The following is a 21,505-nucleotide window of genomic DNA, read 5'->3' as shown; positions in this document are numbered from 1 at the left end:
CTCAAAAGGACAATGTTATGATAGCCATTGGAGAGTTTAACATGCAGATCGATTGGGAAAATCAGGTTGGTAATGAACCCCAAGATACTGAATTTATTAAATACCTAAAAGATAGCTTTTTAGAGAAGCTAGTCGTTGAGCCTACTAGGGGATCAGCTAAATTGGATTGGGAGTTATGTAATGACCTGCAGGCGATTAGGGGGCTGAAAGCAAAGGAACTTTTAAGAGACAGTGATCACAGTATGATTGAGTTCAATTTGAAATTTGATAGGTAGAAAGTAAAGTCTAACGTAGCAGTATTTCAGTGGAGTAAAGAAGGTTACAGTGGTATGAGAGAGGAGTTGGCCAAATTAAATTGGAAAGAGATGCTGGCAGGGATGACAGCAGAGCAGCAATGGCGTGAATTTCTAGGAAAAATGAGGAAGGTGCAGGATTGATGTATTCCAAAATTCTCAAATGGCGAAATAGTACAACTGTAGCTGACAAGGGAAATCAAAGCTAGTGTAAAAGCAAAAGAGAGGGAATACAACAAAGCAAAAATTAGTTGGAAGGTAGAGGATTGGAAATCTTTTAAAACCCTGCAGAGAGCAACTGAAAGAATCATTAGGACGGAAAAGATGAAATATGAAAGCAAGCTAGCAAACATTATCAAGGTGGATAGAAAAAACATTTTCAAGTATATAAAAAATAAAATAGAGATGAGAGTGGATATAGGACTGCTGGAAAATGAGGCCGGAGAAGTTACAATGGAGGACAAGGAGATGGCAGATGAATGAAATGAATATTTTGCAGCAGTCTTCACTGTGAAACACACTGGCAGTGTGCCAGGTGTTGAAGGGTTTGAGGGAAGAGAAGTGGGTGAGTTACTGTTACAAAAGAGAAGGTGCTCAAAAAAGCTGAAAGACCTAAAAGTACATAAGTCACCTGGACCAGATGAACTGCACCCCAGGTTTCTGAAAGAGGTAACGATAGAGATTGTGAAGGCATTAGTAATGATCTTTCAAAATTCATTAGACTCTGGCATGATGCTGGAGGACTGGAAAATTGCAAATGTCACTCCACTCTTTAAGAAAGGAGGAAGGCAGCAGAAAGGAAATTATAGACCAGTTAACCTGACCTCAGTGGTTGGGAAGATGCTGGAGTCAATAGTTAGGGATGAGGTTATGGAGTACTTGGTGACACAGGACAAGATAGGGCAAAGTCAGCATGGTTTCCTTCAGGGAAAATCCTGCCTGACAAACCCATTGGAATTCTTTGAGGAGATTACAAGTAGGATAGCTAAAGGGATACAGTAGGTGTTGTATATTTGGACTTTCAGAAGGCCTTTTACAAGGTGCCATACATGAGGCTGCTTACCAAGTTAAGAGCCCGTAGTATTACAGGAGAGTTACTAGTACTACTAGTACTACAGGATTACAAATACCTAGGGATACGAATTGACAATAAACTGGACTGGTCAAAGAACACTGAGGCTGTCTACAAGAAGGGTCAGAGCCGTCTCTGTTTCCTGAGGAGACTGAGGTCCTTTAACATCTGCCGGACGATGCTGAGGATGTTGTACGAGTCTGTGGTGGCCAGTGCTATCATGTTTGCTGTTGTGTGCTGGGGCAGCAGGCTGAGAGTAGCAGACACCAACAGAATCAACAAACTCATTCGTAAGGCCAGTGATGTTGTGGGGGTAGAACTGGACTCTCTAACGGTGGTGCCTGAAAAGAGGATGCTGTCTAAGTTGCATGCCATCTTGGTCAATGTTTCCCATCCACTACATAATGTACTGGGTGGGCACAGGAGTACATTCAGCCAGAGACTCATTCCACCGAGATGCAACACAAAGCGTCATAGGAAGTCATTCCTGCCTGTGGCCATCTAACTTTACAACTCCTCCCTTGGAGGGTCAGACACCCTGAACCAATAGGCTGGGCCTGGACTTATTTCATAATTTACTGGCATAATTTACATATTACTATTTAACTATTTATGGTTCTATTACTATTTATTATTTATGGTGCAACTGTAATGAAAATCAATTTCCCCCAGGATCAATAAAGCATGACTATGACTATGACTAGTATGGTTAGAGCTTTGGCTGATTGGTAGGAGGCAGCGAGTGGGAATAAAAGGATCCTTTTCTGGTTGGCTGCCAGTGACTAGTGGTGTCCGGCAGGGGTCAGTGTTAGGACCACTTCTTTTTATGCTGTAAATAAATGATTTAGATGATGGAATAGATGGCTTTTCTCCCAAGTTTGCAGATGATATGAAGATTGGTGGAGGGGCCGGTAGTATTGAGGAAACAGGTAGGCTGCAGAAGGATTGAGACAGATTAGGAGAATGGGCAAGAAAGTGGCAAATGAAATACAATGTTGGAAAATGCATGGTCATGCACTTTGGTAGAAGAAATAAACATGAAGACTATTTTCTAAATGAGGAGAAAATTCAAAAACCTGAGATGCACATGGACTTGGGAGTCCTTGTGCAGAGCACCCTAAAAGCGGACCCTGGCACCTAACGGCCACTCCTTTGCTTGCATCTTTGGAAACAGCTCGATTTTTATCTTTAATCTCTATTTTCCCTTTCAGGGTTCTTTTGAAGATCCTGACCTGGAGTTACACGCTGACTTCAGTTCTTTGCGGGAATGGGACCTGCTCTCGGGGACTCACGACTGGCTGCTATCTGATAAACCAAGGACGCAGCCTAGATGCTTAGTGCACCTTCAGGGTTCCAGGATTTTGTGGTTCTGGAGGCAGACAGACTCGTGGTCAGTGCCTCTGCAGGGAATCAGTGTGTCGTGGGAGATGGACGATCGAAAGCAGCGAGCTGGCTGCTGGCTGTGTGCCCAGAGACCCGAGTTCTTTGGGTACATAGCTCAGAAAAAGCAACACAACAGACTGTTAACATAAATCAGCGAATTGTTTGTTATGTCTCCCCTCTCGCTGTGAAACGGGAACACCTCTTTTTCCCTTATTAGGGAGAGAGAGAGAGAGAGAGCCTATGGTATGTCAAATTACTGGGTGAACAAATAGTCTTTGGGGTACTGCAAGTCTGTGTCTTTGCTGATGCTTTGCTGCACGCTTGAGTGCTCAATGGCGGGGGGACACCAATGCTTTTCTTGCTGGTGGGGGTGGGGGATCATTGCTTTGCTGTTGCTTATGTGTGGGTGGGGGAGCTGGGGGGGCTTTGGGGATCTAACATTTAACTGTCATTCATTCTTTGGGGCACTCCTCTGTTTTTGTGGATGGTTGTGAAGAAAAAGAATTTCAGGATGTATATTGTAAACGTATACATTAAATGTACCTTTGAAAGCTTTGAAAGGTTAACTTGCAGGTCAAGTCAGTGATAAGAAAGGCAAATACAAAGTTAGCATTCATTTCAAGAGGTCTAGAATACAAGAGCAGGGATGTGATGCTGAGGCTTTATAAGGCCTCACCATCAGTATTGTGAACAGTTTGGGCTCCCCATCAAAGAGATCTGTTGGTATTGGAGAGGGTTCAGAGGAGGTTCACAAGGATGATTCCAGGAATTAAAAGGTTAACATACGAGGAATGCTTGATAGCTCTGGGTCTGTACTTGCTGGAATTTAGAAGGCTGAGGGGGATCTCATTGAACCCTTTCGAATGTTGAAAGGCCTCGACAGAGTAGATGTGGAAAGAATGTTTCCTATGGTGGGGGAGTCTAGGACAAGAGGGCACAGCCTCAGGGTAGAGGGGCGCCCTTCTAAAACAGAGATGTGGAGAAATTTCTTTAGCCAGAGATGGTGAATTTGTGGAATTTGTTACCACAGGCGGCTGTGGAGGCCAGGTCGTTGGGTGTATTTAAGGTGGAGATTGATCAGTTCTTGATTGGCCACATCAAAAGTTACAGGGAGAAGACCAGGGAGTGGGGCTGAGGAGGGGAAAAAAAAGATCAGTCATGATTGAATGGCGGAGTAGACTTAGAACATAGAAACTTACAGCACATTACAGGCCTTTCAGCCCACAACGTTGTACCGACCATGTAACCTACTCTACAGACTGCTTAGAATTTCCCTAGTGCATAGCCCTCTATATTTCTAAGCTCCATGTACCTATCTAAGAGGCTCTTAAAAGACCTTACTGTATCCACAAATGGGCCAAATGGTCTGATTCTGACCCTGTGTCTTATGGTCTAACAACTCATTGACTTCTATGGAAATTTTGGAGGGTTCCTCAGTAATCTGCAGAAGCTGAAAATTTGCTCTGGACAAGACCTGCTGTGAGTGCAATGAAGTTTCAAGACACCAATGAGCTCTCTGCTGATAAGAGCCAGTAACATCATGAGGGATCCCACCCACCCTGCTCATGGACTATTTGTCCCAATCCCATCAGGGAGGACACTGTGTAGCACCCACACCAGGACCACCAGACTCAAAAGCAGTTACTTTCCTCAAATAGTAAGACTGATCAACACCTCTACCCACTAACCCACCCCTCCACACCCCCAACCACTAGTATTTTATCATTTCCTGTCAGAGTCACCTTATGGAGGAGAAGATGGCAGTGCGACACAGCACGCAGCGGCCACTCCAATGAATGATATCTGTAATCTGTCAAGTAGGGTGCCGTGGACAATCCTGATTTGATGGAGAGAGACGTGAGAGAACGGAGGAACATCTGGAGAAACTTCTGAAATGCTTTCTTTGCTGCTGCTGCTACTGAGTGGTCCAGAATCTCCGGAGGGGAAGGCCCCGAGTCCTCGGCTTTGCTTGTTGCTCAGCGGCCAGGGCGAGGTTGAAGCGCTTGGCAGAGGATGGTGCTCGGGAGGCTGTATCGGAGGGGCCGGTCGGAGGCTCAAAGTTTTCGGATGGACTCAGAGTCGGCTGTAGTCGGGTGCTTCCGATGCATCATAGGTTGTCAGCGCCTGGAGGTTTATGGCAGGGAGAGTTTCTCCCTTTTGCTGCCTGCTATTGGGACTATCGGGAGTTGACCGGAACTTCGAGACTTTTTTTTACCGTGCCCATAGTCTGCTCGTCATCAAATTATGGTATTGTTTTGCACTGCTGTAACTATATGTTATAATTATGTGGTCTTGTCAGTGTTGGTCTTTGGTTTGTCCTGTTTTTTGTGATATCACTCTGGAGGAACATTGTATCATTTCTTAATGCAATTATTTCTAAATGACAATAAACGAGGACTGAGTGTCCTCATAATCTAATCTAATCTAATGTACAGCCACTCCTGTGATGAGGATCACTTTATGGACATTCAATCAATCTATGTTTAAAGATTTATGTAGTATATTTGTGTTTTTTTTAATTATTGTGTCCTTTAACTCACTGTGTTTTTTTGTCCTGCATGAGATCTGGAGTAACAATTATTTTGTTCTCCTTTACACTTGTGTATTGGAAATGACATTAAACAATCCTGAATTTTGAATATAGCCACACAAGTGAATGTCACAGATGACTCACTGATGAAAGCTAACATTGTACGACATCAGAGGCCAGTGGGTTGTACGCGAACACTTCACAAACTAACTCCTGTTGGCTGGAAGGAAAAAAATAATCACATGCTTTCTGTAAGGTGTCCCAGTCCCTTGTTGAGCACAGCCTCAGTGAACTCTGAGCTCTCGGGGTACATTGGAAAGTCAACCCCACCGTGACCTTTCAATATGTTAAACGTTTTGAAAAGTACGTTTGCTCTTTTGCTCTTAAAACAATCAGAATCATTGTCCTCCTGACATTTAAGGCTAACTTTGCGTTCTCGGATAAAGACTCGGTTTTGAACCGCAGCGTCTTAACCCTTTGACTGCTCGTCAGCGAATCCGCTGCAGCTGACTATACAAGGAAAAGCGAAGGGATTGTAGCTCCTGGTTTCTCCGCCGCACTCAGTTCTCCTCCCGGTCTCAGAGCCTGTGGATTACAGTCAGTGGCCACTTTATTATATACCTACTACTGGAGTGGCCACTGCGTGTATATTCGTGGTCTTCTACTACTGTCGCCCATCCACTTCAAGGTTTGACATGTTGTGCATTCAGAGATGCTCTTCTGCACACCACTGTTGTGATGCGAGGTTATCTGAGTTACTGTCAATTTGAACCAGTCTAGCCATTCTCCTCTGAACTCTCTCAATAACAAGGCGCTTTCACCCACAGAACTCCTGCTCACTGGATGGTTTTGTTTTTTGCACCATTCTCTGTAAACTCTAGAGACTGCTGTGCGTGAAAATCCCAGGAGATCAGCAGTTTCTGAGATACTCAAACCACTCTGGCTGGCTCTATTGCCAGGATGAGGCCACACTCATGTTGGAGGAGCACCATCTTATATTCCATCTGGGTAGCCTCCAGCCTGATGGCATGAACATCGATTTCTCAAACTTCAGGTAATTGCCCGCCTCCTCTCCTTCACCATTCCACATTCTTGTTTCCCTCCCTCACCTTGTCTCCTTACCTGTCCATCACCTCTTTCTAGTGCTCCTCCCCTTCCCTTTCTTCTATGGTCTTCTATCCTCCCCTATCAGATTCCCTCTCCTCCAGCACTGTATCTCTTTCACCGATCAACTTCCCAGCTCTATACTTCAGCCCTTTCCCGTCTCCTGGTTTCACCTATCACCTACTACCTCGTACTTCTTCCTCCCCTCTTACTCCACCTTCCTACGCTGACTCGTCCCCCTTCTTTCCAGTCCTGAAGAAGGGTCTCGGCCCAAAATGTCAACCGTTTCCCTCTTCCATAAATGCTGCCTGGTCTGCCGAGTTCCTCCAGCATTTTATGTGTTTTGCTTTGGATTTCCAGCACCTGCAGATTTTCTTGTATTTGTTAATCAATCCATGGTCGAATTCACTTAGGTCTGAACAACAAATGGACCTCAAGAAAGCAACAGCCATCATCAAAGACCCCCAGTAATTGTGCCATGCCATCTTCTCACAGCTACCATCAGGCAGGAAGTACAGAAGCCTGAAGTTTCACAACAGCAAATTCAAGAAGCTACTTCCCTTCAACCATTCAGTTCTTGAACCACCGTCACAACCCTAATCGCCACAGTTTAGCAACACTGATCAACCTTGATCACTTTGCACTAAAATGGATTTTTAAAAAAATTCTAATCGTGTTTTCTTGTAAAAATTGTAAATAATTCCAGTTTAATTTATATTTTTCTAGAGAATGCTGCTTTCTGATGCTCTGTCCCTGTGATGCTGCTGCAGTTAAGTTTTACATTGCACCTGTGCAGATGACAATAAGTCAGTGAATCAGCTTATTGGCATATGTGTCTTCTTTTGAACGTAGTTTATTTGTCAGTCTTTATTTATAGATAGTTTTTCATAAATTCTACTGTATTTCTTTATTTTCTTGCGAATACCTGCAAGAAAATGAATCTCAGGGCAGTATATGGTGTATGTACTTTAATAATACTGTAAATTGAGTCTAATAATGACTGACGTGTTTCACACGGGCCAGGAATTCCATTGCATCCTGGTGTTGAAGGCAGTGAACTCATTTGGATGTGAATTTCCGTGGTACAGCCGACTCTCCAGGAGTAAATTTGTGGCCAGCTAGAGGCATTGAACAAAAATACGAAACGCACGCCAGGCATTGAATGTTTGGTTCCAGAGACACGTGCATCTCGCAGGGAGAAAACTGGCTGCCGGCCCTCGACTTACATTCTCATGGTAAGGGAGTGACCCTGAGCAGACAGACAGATGAGTTGTCAAGCAACATTTGGATCTTGTAAATCAGTAAACTGACTGGGAAGCTACAGAAATGTCCTCCGCTGATGAAGCCAGCGTCCCAGAAGAAGCAGCGATGCACACTTCAACAGAAAAGGTGATTCACAGCCTACTGCCCACAACATCAACTAGCCAGGAAGGCACAGAGGGAGAAGCAACCCACCCAGCGGTCCACGAGGGTGAGTAGCTGACTGTGCGCTACCAAGCGCAATAGATATTGTATCATTTTCCTTAAATTACCTCACTCATTCCCTTCCTCATCTACAGGGGGAGGGATGTACTGTATCTGATCGATTGCGAGAATGTGGCAGGTATTTAATCGATCGTGTGCCGATCCATATAGACAACATCCACCGCTTTACCCTTGTCAACTTTCCTGGTAACCTCCCAGGTGCAGAAAACACTCCCTTTTCGGGGTGGGCTCTCGAAAGTGCATGTTCTTTACCTCGGCGTGTTCAGTTCACAGTTTCCCCACTGTTAGGCTACCCAGTGTGTATTGTTACTGACAAGAATCAGCAAAAACATTCAACCATACCACTCCAATTGTCGTCCTTACCCTGTGGAAACGTAACAGTACTCACCCGTGGTCCTCGCCTCCCTGGGGGTCCCGGCGCACCAGGCATTCCTGGAGGACCCTTCCGAAACAAAAGAGCAGTCAGTTAGGACTGTCCTCAAGTACCCGATACAACATTACACCAGCAGTGGGAATACATTCAATTTTACAGGAAACTTCCGGCCAGTATTCCCCCCATCTTCCCACCCCTCACCAACATCCCCATCAACAGCTCCTGCTTTGTACTGATCAACCATAGACGATAAAATCATAAGACATAGGAGCAGAATTAATTCATTCAGCCCATCGAGTCTGCTCCCCCGTTCCATCATGGCTGATTTATTATCCCTCTCATCCCCATTCTCCTGCCTTCTCCCCATAATCTTTGATGCCCTGACTAATCAAGAACCTATCAATCTCCGCTTTAAATATACCCAATGACTTAGTCTCCACAGCTGCCTATGACAATGAATTCCACAGATTCACCACCCTCTGGCTAAAGAAATTCCTCCTCATCTTTGTTCTAAAGGGTCTGAGGCTGTGCCCTCTAGTCCTAGACTCACCTACTATAGGAAACGTCCTCTCCACATCCACTCGACCAGGCCTTTCAATATTCAACAGGTTTCAATAAGATCCCCCCTCGTTCTTCTAAGCTACAGTGAGTACAGGCCCAAAGCCATCAAACACTCTTTATACATTAACCCTTAAATTTCTGGAATAATTTTTGTGAACCTCCCCTAAATCATCTCCAACCCTTACGGTCTAGAGGAAGGATTTTGATCCAAAATATTGTCTGTTCGTGTCCCTCTAAGAACCACTGAGTTCCTCCTGGCTTCTTGTCCTTTGTACCATCTCCTTCTCATAGATTCATAGAGACATACTACAGGGAAACAGGCCCTTCAGCCCATTGTACTCATGCCGACCAAGGTGCCCATATCAGCCAGACCCATTTGGCAATATCGCTCTAAACCTTCCTATCCATGTACCAGTCCAAGTGTCTTTTACGTGTTCTTACTGCACCCGCCTCATTTTCAATCATCTTCATCATTACGTGGCTGATCGTGGTCTTTGACCACGATTGTCATTGGCAAGTTTTTCAACAGAAGTGCTTTGCCATTGTCTTCTTCTGGGCAGTGTCTTTACAAGATGGGTGACCCTAACCATTATCAATACTCTTCAGAGATTGTCTGCCTGGCGTCAGTGGTTGCATAACCAGGACTTGTGATATGTGCCGACTGCTCATATGACCATCCACCACCTGCTCCCATGACCCTTCATGTGACCCTGATCTGGTGGCTAAGTAGGTGCTACGCCTTGCCCATGGGTGACCTGCAGGTTAGCGGAGGGAAGGAGCACTTTACATCTCCACCCCACCACCCACTCACTTACTATATAAGACATTTCTGAGCCACACTTGAAGTATTGTGTACAGTTTTGATTGCCCTGTTATAGGAAAAATGTTATTAAACTAGAAAGAGTGCAGAAAAGATTTCCCAGGATGAGTTACATGAGCTTTGGGAACAGCTTCTTTCCAACTGTGATAAGACTGCTGAACGGATCCTGACCCAGATCTGGGCCGTACCCTCCAAATATCCGGACCTGCCTCTTGGTTTTTTTGCACTACCTTACTTTCCATTTTCTATTTTCTATTTATGATTTATAATTTAAATTTTTAATATTTACTATCGATTTGTACTCCAGGGAGCTGTGATGATTGTACATTCTAGTATCAATTGTTTGGCGACAATAAAGTATAAAGTATAAAGTACAAGGAGACATTGTGCAGAATAGGAATTTATTCTTCCCTGGATCATAGGAAATTGAGGGATGACCTGACAAAGGTATGCAGAGGGGCACACAGACAGGGAGAAAGCACAGTCTTTTTCCCAGGGAGGGAGTGTGCTTAAAACAAGAAGGCATAGGTTTAAGATCAGAGATGAGAGTTTTAAAAGGGACGCCAGGGGCAACTTCTCCATGCGTGTGTGGCTCAGTTAGCGCAATGATTTACAGTGCCAGAGATCACTGATCGGGTTTCAATTCACACCACTGTCTGTCAGGAGTTTGTACGTTCTGCCCATGACTGAGTGCTCGGGTTTTCTCCCACATTCCAAAGGCTTACGGGTTAGGGTTGCTAGGTTGTGGACGTGCTATGTTGGCACTGAAGGTGTGGCAGCACCTGCCTGCCTCCAGCGCAATCCTCGGATGGTATTGGCCACAGACACAAACACCACGTTTCACCGTTTCGATGCACATGTGGCAAATAAAGCAAGTCTTTCTTTATCTTCAAAGGGCAGTGTGTATTTGGAATGAGCTGCCAGAAATAGTGGTTGAGATGGGCACCTTAGCAACACCTCAAAGCCACCCAAATAGGTAGATGGGTAGGAGAGGTTCCGAGGGCTGTCGGCCAAATGTGGGCAGATGGGACTAGCTGACTGGGCAACACAGATGGCACAGATGAGCTGGGCATAACTCAGGGCATCACACTTTACAAGGACTAGGATGTCATTAAACCAGGGAGGGTGCAAAAGAGATTTAGGAGGATGCTATGGGCCTGCACCTCCAAGAGCACCACAGCCTTGTCGTGGTTTGGAATCTTGCGTCCCTCAATGACCCGGAGAGCTATGCTGACTGGAGTCAGGGCTTTATCCTTCGGCTCTTGGTAGGGTCACCCATGCCAAACAGGGCAAACTGTAGAGGCCAGACTAAGAGTGGTCCACAAATCCTCCGGATTCGGGGGTTCAGTTCAGGGCTAACAACCCCGAGTGGTCAAACAAAACTGTTACAGAAAGAGCAATATTACGGAATCTACATCTGTGTGTGACAGTATTCCTGAGTCTCCACCCGGGACCTGCATGGCTGCCAAGGACAGACAGGGATGGAGGACTGTCATTGCTGCGGTGAAACGGGCAGCGAGTAAGTAAGGACGGGACTGGAGAGCTCGGGTTGTAGGAAGGGGCTGGACAGAAACATCTCTGAGGATCTACCCTGGGCCCAGCACATTGCTGCAATTACAAGGAAGGCGCGCCAGCATCTGACCGGCTGCATCACTGTCTGGTATGGATGCCCCAAAGCACAGGATCAGGAAAAACTGCAGAAAGTTGCAAACTCAGCCGGCTCCTTCATGGCCACTAGCCTCCCCAGCATCAGGGACAACTTCAAAGGGTGTTGCCTCAAGAAGGCAGCAGCCATCATGAAGGACTCCCACATCCCAGGACATGCCCTCTTCTCATTGCTACCATCAAGGAGGAGGTCCGGGAGAAGACACGCACTCAGTGATTCCACAGATTCTTCCCCTTTGCCGTCCGACTTCTGAATGCACATCGAACCCATGAACACTACCTCGCTTCTTTTCTGCTCTCTCCTTGTGCTACTTATTAATTTTTTATATTTCTTATTGTAACTTTTTGTCATTTTTGATGCATTAAATTGTACTGCTGCTGCAAAACAAATTTCACAACCTACATCAGCAATAACAAACCTGATTTTGACCTTTTGCCTCTGGAGGGTAGGAGGCTAAGACATGACCTCAGAGATTTATAAGATCATGGGGGACATAGATAAGGGTTTCAGACTTCTTCTGAGAGATGGGGAGCCTGAAATTAGAGGGCATAGTTTCAAAGTGAAAGGGGAGGGATTTAAAAATGATTTGAGAGGAAACATTTTAACATCTCTGAGGATCTATCCTGAGCCAAACATACAGATGCAATCACGAAGAAGGCGTGCCAGCGGCTACACTTCATTCGGACCCATAAACACTATCTCACAGTTTTTGCTTTTTCTTTGCACTACTTCTTTATATATATATTTCTTCAAGTAGTTTGTAGTATATTTTATGGACTGCCACAAAACAACAAATTTCAGGACATGTGTTAGTGATAATAAACCTGATTCTGATTCACACAGAAAGTGGTGGATTTATGGAACGAGGGGAGCCAAAGGGAATGGCAGAGGTAGGCACAATTAAAACACTTAAAATTCATTTGGAAATATTCACTGATAGGAAAGGCTCAGGGGTATATGAGGGTTCGGAGGTTTATGAATAGGAGGGTTACTGAGGTATATGGAGGTTCAGAGGTTCAGAGGTACACAGACAGGAAAAGTTCACAGATATAATGACCAAGCACAGGAGCTGCTTAAAAAGAAAAATTGTTTGACATGGATGAGATGAGCTGAAGGCCTGCTTATGTGCACGAATGATCTATGGTGCACATAACAACCCTCTGACTATTGGTAGTGCAGACTTACCAAAAGGAAACTTGGATTATGAGGGTTAGATTACAAGGAGAGATTGTGCAGATTCATTGTATAAATCACTGGCGAAGCCTATTTTGGAGTATTGTGTGCAGTTTTGGTCACTTACCTACAGGAAAGAAATTCAATAAAAAATAAATTACCAAAAAAAAAGAAAAAAGAAAGAGAACGCAGAAAGTTTAGAAGGAGGTTGCTGGCAAACATGCAGTCTCTCATGAATAAAATCGATGATCTCAGACCTAGGGTGCTGAATCAGAGGGACATCAGGACAGCGTGTGTCCTTTGTTTCACGGAATCTTGGTTAACCCCTTCTGTACCGGATGCAGTGAACCAGATCGACAGGTTTACTATACACCACCAGGATAGACCTATAGAGTCTCTCAAAGCCAGAAATGGAGGAGTATGCCTCATGACCAACTCTTCTTGATGCACAAATATATCAGTACTGTCCCAATTCTGCTCACCAGACCTGGAATATCTAGCAGTTAAATGCCATCCCTTTTACCTACCACGGGAGTTCTCCGGGGTCACTTTGGTAGCAGTTTACATTCCACCTCAGGCCAATGTCAAGCAGGCTTTAGGTGATCTGAGCAATGGGATCAACATGAATGAAACAGCGCACCCTAACAGCTTCACCATTGTTTTGGGAGATTTTAACCAGGCCAGTCTGAAAAAATCACAAAGCAACTACCATCAACAGATCATGTGCAAAACCAGAGGAAACAACACACTGGACCATTGTTACACCACCATCAAGAATGTGATGCGCTATTCCACGCCCTCACTTCGGGAAGTCTGATCACCTGGCTGTACTTCTACTCCCTGAGTATAGGCAGAGACTGAAGACTGCAGCACCAGTGAGGACCAAGAAGATATGGACAAGGGCAACAGAGGAGCGCCTACAGGACTGGACTGTATTCAGGGATTCATCTTTGAACCTGGATGAGTATACTGCAGTTGTGACCAACTTCATTAAAACCTGGGTGGATGAGTGTGTGCTTACAAGGACTTACTGCACAAAACCAAACCAAAAGCCATGGATGAATCAGGAGGTACGTCATCTGCTGAAGGCTAGATCTGTGACATTCAGGTCTGGTGACCCAGGTTTGTACCAGAAAACCAAGTATAATTTGCAGAGGGCTACTTCAAGGGCAAAGAGACAATTTCGAACGAGGTTGGAGGTGACATCGGATGCACGAAAACTCTGGCAGGGTTTGCAAGACATTACTTCCTACAAAAAGCAAAACCCAGTAGCATGAATGGCAGCGATGCTTCACTACCAGATGAATTTAACACCTTCTATGTCCGCTTTGAAAGAGAGGATACAACTTCAGCTGTGAAGATCCCTGCTGCACCTGATGACCCTGTGGCCTTTGTCTCAGAGGTCGATGTTAGACTGTCTTTAAAGAGAATGAACCCTCGCAAGGCAGTAGGTCCCCAAGGAATAGCTGGTAAGGCTCTGAATACCTGTGCCAACCAACTCGCAAGGATATTTTCAACTTCTCACTGCTATGGGTGGAAGTTCCCATGTACTTCAAAAAGGCAACAATTATACCAGTGCCTAAGAAGAATAATGTGGTCTGTCTTAATGACTATTGCCTGGTAGCACTCACATCGACAGTGATGAAATGCTTTGAGAGGTTGGTCATGACTAGACTGAACTCCTGCCTCAGCAAGGACCTGGACCCATTGCAATTTGCCTATCGCCATAATAGGTCAACGGCACATGCAATCTCAATGGCTCTCCACATGGCTTTAGACCACGTGGTCAACACAAACACCTATGTCAGGATGCTGTTCATCGACTATAGCTCAGCATTTAATACCATCATTCCCACAATCCTGATCGAGAAGTTGCAGAACCTGGGCCTCTGTACCTCCCTCTGCAAATGGACCCTCAACTTCCTAACCGGAAGACCACAATATGTGCGGATTGGTGATAACATCTCCTCCTCACTGACGATCAACACTGGTGCACCTCAGGGGTGTGTGCTTAACCCACTGCTCTACTCCCTCTATATACCCATGACTGTGTGGCTAGGCATAGCTCAAATACCATCTATAACTTTGCTAACGATACAACCATTGTTGGTACAATCTCAGGTGGTGACGAGAGGGCCTACAGGAGTGAGATATGCCAACTAGTGGAGTGGTGCTGTAGCAACAACCTGGCATTCAATGTCAGTAAGAAGAAAGAGCTGATTGTGGGCTTCAGGAAGGGTAAGAAGAAGAAACACATACCAAAACTCATAGAGGGATCAGAAGTGGAGAGAGTGAGCAGCTTCAAGTTCCTGGGTGTCAAGAAGTTGAGAAGCAGGACCTCAAAGGTAGTAATCTCCGGATTACTGCCTGTGTCATGTGACAGTGAGTATAGGAATAGTATTAGGTGGAGGATAAATGTGTAGCTGAGGGATTGGAGCGGGGGCAGGGATTCAGATTTCTGGATCATTGGGACCTCTTTTGGGGCAGGAGTAACCTTGACAAAAAGGACAGGTTGCACTTGAATCCCAGGGAGCCAATGTCCTGGCGGGGAGGTTTGCTAAGGCTATTGGGGAGAATTTAAACTAGAATAGCTGAGGGGTGGGAACAGAATTGAAGTGACGGAGGAAAGGGAGGTTGGCTCACAAATACAGAAAGCTTGGAGAGATTGCGAAAGGGAGGATGGGCAGGTGATAGAAAAGGGACGTGCTCAGACCGTTGGTTTGAGATGTGTATTTTAATGTGAGGAGTATTATGAACAAAGCGGATGAGCTTAGAGCGTAGATCAGTACTTGGAGCTATGATGTTCTGGCCATTACAGAGACTAGGATGGTGCAAGGGCAGGAGTGGCTACTTAGACTGCCAGACTTTAGATGTTTCAGAAAGGACAGGGAGGGAGGCAAGAGAGGTGGGGGCGTGGCACTGTTGATCAGAGATAGTGTCACGGCTGCAGAAAAGGAGGAAGTCATGGAGGGGTTGTCTATGGAGTCTCTGTGGGTGGAAGTTAGGAATAGGGAGGGGTCAATAACTCTACTGGGTGTTTTTTTTATAGACCTCCCAATAGTAACAGGAACATTGAGGAACAGATAGGGAGACAGATTCTGCAAAGGTGTAATAATAACAGGGTTGTTGTGGTGGGAAATTTTAATTTTCCAAATATTGATTAGCACCTCCCTAGAGTGAGGGGTTTAGATGGGGTGGAGTTTGTTAGGTGTGTTCAGGAAGGTTTCTTGACACAATATGTAGGTAAGCCTTCAAGAGGAGAGGCTGTACTTGATCTGGTATTGGGAAATGAACATGGTCAGGTGTCAGATCTCTCAGTGGGAGAGCATTTTGGAGATAGTGATCACAATTCTATTTCCTTTACCATAGCATTGGAGAGGGATAGGAACAGACAGGTTAGGGTAACATTTAATTGGAGTAAGGGGAAATATGATGCTATCAGGCAGGAACTTGGAAGCATAAATTGGAAACAGATGTTCTCAGGAAGAAATGTGGCAAACGTTCAGTTGAAACTTGCATGGGATTCTGCATAGGTATGTTCCAATGAGACAGGGAAAGGATGGTAGGGTACAGGAACCATGGTGTACAAAGGTTGTTGTAAATCTAGTCAAGAAGAGCTTATGAAAGGTTCAAAAAACTAGGTAATGATAGAGATCTAGAAGATTATAAGGTTAGCAGGAAGGAGCTTAAGAATAAAATTAGGAGAGCCAGAAGGGGCTATGAGAAGGCCTTGGCAGACAGGATTAATGAAAACCCAAGGCATTCTACAAATATGTGAAGAGTAAGAGGATCAGACGTGAGAGAATAGGACCAATCAAGTGTGACAGTGGAAAAGTGTGTATGGAACCGGAGGAAATAGTGGAGGTACTTAATGAGTACTTTGCTTCAGTATTCACTATGGAAAAGGACCTTGGCAATTATAGAATTGACTTGCAGTGGACCGAAAAGCTTGAGCATGTAGATATTATGGAAGAGGATGTTCTGGAGCTTTTGGAAAGCATCAAGTTGGATAAGACACCGGGACCGGACAGGATATACCCCGGGCTACTGTGGGAAGCAAGGGAGGAGACTGCTGAGCCTCTGGTGGTGATCTTTCCATCATCAATGGGGATGGGAGAGGTTCCGGAGGACTGGAGGGTTGCAGATGTTGCTCCCTTATTCAATAAAGGGAATAGAGATAGCCCAGGAAATTATAGACCAGTGAGTCTTACCTCAGTGGTTGGTAAGTTGATGGAGAAGATCCTGAGAGGCAGGATTTATGAACATTTGAAGAGGTATGATATGAATAGGAATAGTCAGCATGGCTTTGTCATGGGCAGGTCATGCCTTACGAGCCTGATTTAATTTTTTGAGGATGTGACTAAACACATTGATGAAGGTAGAGCAGTAGAAATAGTGTATATGGATTTCAGCAAGGTACTTGATAAGGTACCTCATGCAAAGCTTATTGAGAAGTAAGGAGGCATGGGATCCAAGGGGTCATTGCTTTGTGGATCCAGAACTGGCTTGCCCACAGAAGACAAAGAGTGGTTGTAGATGGGTCATATTCTGCATGGAGGTCGGTGACAAGTGGTGTGCCTCAGGGATCTGTTCTGGGACTGCTACTCTTTCACGATTTTTATAAATGAGCCGGATGAGGAAGTGGAGGGATGGGTTAGTAAATTTGCTGATGACACAAAGGTTGGAGGTGTTGTGGATAGTGTGGAGGGCTGTCAGAGGTTACAGCGGGACACTGACAGGATGCAAAACTGGGCTGAGGAGTGGCAGATAGAGTTCAACCCAGACAAGTGTGAGGTAGTTCATTTTGGTAGGTCAAATATGATGGCAGAATATAGTATTAATGGTAAGACTCTTGGCAGTGTGCAAGATCAAAGGGATCTTGGAGTCCGAGTCCATAGGATGCTCAAATCAGCTGCGCAGGTTGACTCTGTGGTTAAGAAGGCATACAGTGCATTGGCCTTCATCAACCATGGAATTGAATTTAGGAGCCGAGAGATAATGTTGCAGCTATATAGAACCCTGGTCAGACCCCACTTGGAGTACTGTGCTCAGTTCTGTTCACCTCACTGCAGGAAGGATGTGGAAACCATAGAAAGGGTGCAGAGGAGATTTACAAGGATGTTGCCTGGATTGAGGAGCATGCCTTATGAGAATAGGTTGAGTGAACTTGGCCTTTTCTCCTTGGAGCGACGGAGAATGAGAGGTGACCTGATGGAGGAGTACAAGATGATGAGAGGCATTGATCGTGTGGATAGTCAGAGGCTTTTTCCCAGGGCTGAAATGGCTAGCACGATAGGACACAGTTTTAAGGTGCTTGGAAGCTGGTACAGAGGAGATGTCAGGGGTAAGTTTTTTATGCAGAGAGTGGTGAGTGCGTGGAATGGGCTGCCGGCGGCAGTGGTGGAGGCAGGAACAATAGGGTCTTTTAACAGGTTCCCGGATAGGTACATGGAGCTTAGAAAAATAGAGGGCTATGGGTAAAGCCTAGGTAGTTCTAAGGTAGGGACATGTTTGGCACAGCTTTGTGGACCAAAGGGCCTGTATTGTGCTGTAGGTTTTCTCTGTTTCTATGAGAATGGCCAGACTGGCTCAAACTGACAGGAAGGTGCGGTAACTCAAATAACCATGAGTTACAACAGTGGAGTGCTGAAGAACATGTCGGCATGTAAAACATGTTGAGTTTTGAAATGGACGGGCTACAGCAGCTTCCACTTCTGTACTTAATAAAGTGACCACTGAATGTATGTTTGTTTTATGTTCTATCTCTTCCCCCTCTTCAACTCTACATTTCTGCTTTAAGACATTTCTTTAAACTTATCTCAAACTTTTACCTGTTCACAGCCACACACATCCTTAGTTGTTCCTCAGGACATTTTAGAAAGGGCAGCCAGAGACTTTTTCCTCAGGGTGGAAATGGCTAATAGGAGGGGGCATAATTTAAAGTGACTAAAGGAAAGTATAGGGGGGATGACTGAGGTAAGTTTTTTTTACACTCAGATCGGTGGGTGCATGAAACAGATCACCAGAGGTGGTGGTAGAGGCAGATTCATTAGGGACATTTACGAGGTTCTTAGGTAGGCACGTGGATGATAGAAAAATGGAGGGCTACGTAGGAGGGAAGAATTAAATTGATCTTAGAGTAGGTTGAAACTCAGCACAACATTGTGGGTCAAAGGACTTGTACTGTGCCGTAATATTCTGTGTTCTATAAATGTGCGAAGCGTTGTCCTTTGGGAGATCAAATGTAAAGGGTCAGTATGCTCTTATTGACGAGACCCTTTGCACCCGGGAGGCAACATATCATCTGGGAATCTAGCTGTCACGCACAAAACCTCCTGTTCGTTCCCCTAATTAATGAATCCCCTGTCACCACAGTGTGCCTCTTCTTTCCCTTTCCTGCCTGAATCACAGAGGCAGTCTCAGTGCCAGAGACCTGATTACTGTGACTTTCCTGTTAGGTCATCCCCCCTAACAGTATTCATGGTGATATACCTGTCGTTGAGGGAGATGGCCACAGGGGTACTCTGCACTGACTCCTTAATCCCTTTCCTCTTCCTGACTGTCCGGCACCATGGGTACAACTACCTCTCTCTTTGTCCTATCAGCCTCCCACATGATCCGGAGCTCATCCAGTTCCAGCTCCAACTCCTTAACATGGTTTGTTAGAAGCTGCAGTTGGATGCACTTCTCACAGTTGTAGTTGTCTGGGACATAGAAGGTCTCCTTGCCTTCCCACAGGAGCATTGCACTATCCGCCCGGCATCTCTATCTAACTGATCAGATATGAAGAAGAGAAGGGAAAAAAACTTGACCTTTGCTTTCTCTGAGTAGAGCCTCTCTTCACGGAAGCCTTAATTTGCAGGTTGACTCTGTCGTGAGGAAGGCAAATGCAATGTTGACATTCATTCCAAGTGGACCAGAATAGCAAGGTTGTAATGTTGAGAGTTCATAAATCACTCCTGAGGCCTCACTTGGAGTATTGTGAACAGTTTCGTGAAGGACATTCTCAGACATCCCACCTCTCCCGGAAGTTCCGGGAGTCTCCCGCATATTAATAGTGGCTCCCTGATGCCCGCAAATTATATACAATGTCCCAGAAATTGATTTTTTTTGAGAGCGAGCGTGAGAGAATGCGCGAGAAAGAGCGAGAAAGCGAGCACAAGAGCAAGAAAGCAAGCGCGAGTGAGAACGACTGCGAGTGAGAACGACCACGAGAGAGCGAGCGTGAGTGAGTGACCACGAACGAGAGAGTGAGAGAGTTCCAAAATAAGTCAGAGTAGCAGAGTGTTCCAAAAAAAAATATAAAACGTACGTCACCCCAGACTACACTAAAGTGTACCCCTGCCTAATAGGGGTCAAAAATAATGACAGGGTTGCTCGCTGCACTGTTTGCAACAGTGACTTTTCCCCATGGTGGGTTAAGACTGTAAAAGACATGTTGAGGTGAGTTTAACAGGTGTCATTCGTTCATTAGCATAGCTAACGTTATTTAAACTAGCTGGCCAGCTGCTAAGCAGCTACTCTATTGTAGACATCCCACCCCTCCCGGAAGTCTCCCGCAAATTGATGGTGCTACCTCCCTGAAATGAGTTTTTGCAGGGTGGGATGTCTGCATTCTGAAACTGGAAACAGTTCAGAGGAGGTTCACAAAAATGATTCCAGGATTGAATGGCTTGTCATATAAAGATGGCTCTGGATCTGTATTCACTGGAATTTAGAAGAATGAGTGGTGACCTCATTGAAACCTATTGAATGGTGAAAGGTGTTGATAGAGTGGATGTGGAAAGGATGTTTCCTATGGGGAAGAGTCTAAGACCAAAGGACACAGCTTCAGAATAGAGGGATATCCTTTTAGAATGGAGATGAGGAGGAATTTCTTTAGCTAGAGAGTGGTGAATCTGTGGCTATTTAGGGAAGAGGTTAATAGGGTAAGGGGTGAAGACAGGAGATTGGGGCTGAGAGGAAAAATGAATCAGCCATGATAAATGGTGGGGCAGAATTGATGGGCCAAATGGGCTATTTCTGTTCCTATAGCAGATGGACTTATGATCTTATCTTGGCCTTTCAATATTTGATCGTTTTCAATAAGATACCACATCATTTTTGTGAACTCCAGCAAGTACAGGCCCAAACCATCAGATACTCCTCATACATTAACCCTTTTATTCCTGGACTCATTCTTGTGAGCCACCTCTGGAGGCACTCCAATGTCTCTAGTGGGCAGTGGGTAGAGCCAGTGCCTCATAGTTCCAGAGAATCAAGTTCACTTCTGCCTGCGTGGAGTTTACATGTTGTCCCTGTAACCATCTATGTCCTCCCGGGTGCTCCTGATTTCCTCACACATTCCAAAGGCGTGTGGGCCAGTGGGTTAGTTGTCCACTGTAAATTATCCCTACAGTGGGGGTGAGGGGTGGAATCTGAGGGGAGTTGTTATTAATGTGGAGAGAAAGAAATGGGATCAGTGTAGGATTGCAGCCAATGGGTGGTTGATGTTCAGCAGAGACCTGTTGGGCTGAAGGGTCTGTTTTCCCACTCTGTGACAAATAGGGCAGTAATGAGTCTCTTAAATGCCCCTCATGTGCCTGCCTCTACAAACACCCCTGGCAGAGCTTCCACGTACCCACAACTGTCTGTGTTGAACTATCTCTGACTTTTGTCCAATCACCTTAAAATTATGCCTTCCTCGCGTTGTATTACTCATTTCTGCCCTGGGTGAAAGTTTCTTGTCTGTCCTATCGATCTATTCCTCTTACCATCTTGTATTTCTCAATCAAGTCAGCTCCCACAATGAGCTATTGACAGCTACGTGAACTGAATGGTTTCCTCTTTGACACAATGATCTCTAAGATCCTACAGTTACCAACCTCTGCCAAGCTACATTTAACGTGGCTGCCTCCACAGGAGGAGTCTCTGTAATTATAAAAGACCATAAAACATAGGAGCAGAATTAGGCCACTTGGTCCAACAAGTCTTCTCCACCATTCCATCATGGCTGATTTATTATTCCTCTCAACCTCATTCTCCTGCCTTCTCCCTGTAACCTTT

The 21,505-nt window shown here is 45.2% G+C and overlaps 1 protein-coding gene across 1 annotated transcript in view; it reads right to left on the bottom strand.

Annotated features, from left to right (window-relative positions):
* Positions 1–21,505, bottom strand: part of LOC140206426 (uncharacterized) — a 620,054-nt gene that overhangs the window by 323,959 nt on the left and 274,590 nt on the right. Inside the window, exon 5 of the mRNA XM_072274794.1 lies at positions 8,256–8,309. Within this exon, the coding sequence (XP_072130895.1) occupies positions 8,256–8,309 (54 nt within the window). The remainder of the gene's footprint in view (positions 1–8,255; positions 8,310–21,505) is intronic.

This window comes from Mobula birostris, chromosome 12 (genome assembly GCF_030028105.1).
Source record: "Mobula birostris isolate sMobBir1 chromosome 12, sMobBir1.hap1, whole genome shotgun sequence".
NCBI lineage: Eukaryota > Metazoa > Chordata > Chondrichthyes > Myliobatiformes > Myliobatidae > Mobula > Mobula birostris.
Note: the sequence above shows the minus strand (reverse complement) of the source record. Positions and strands in the feature narration are given on the sequence as shown.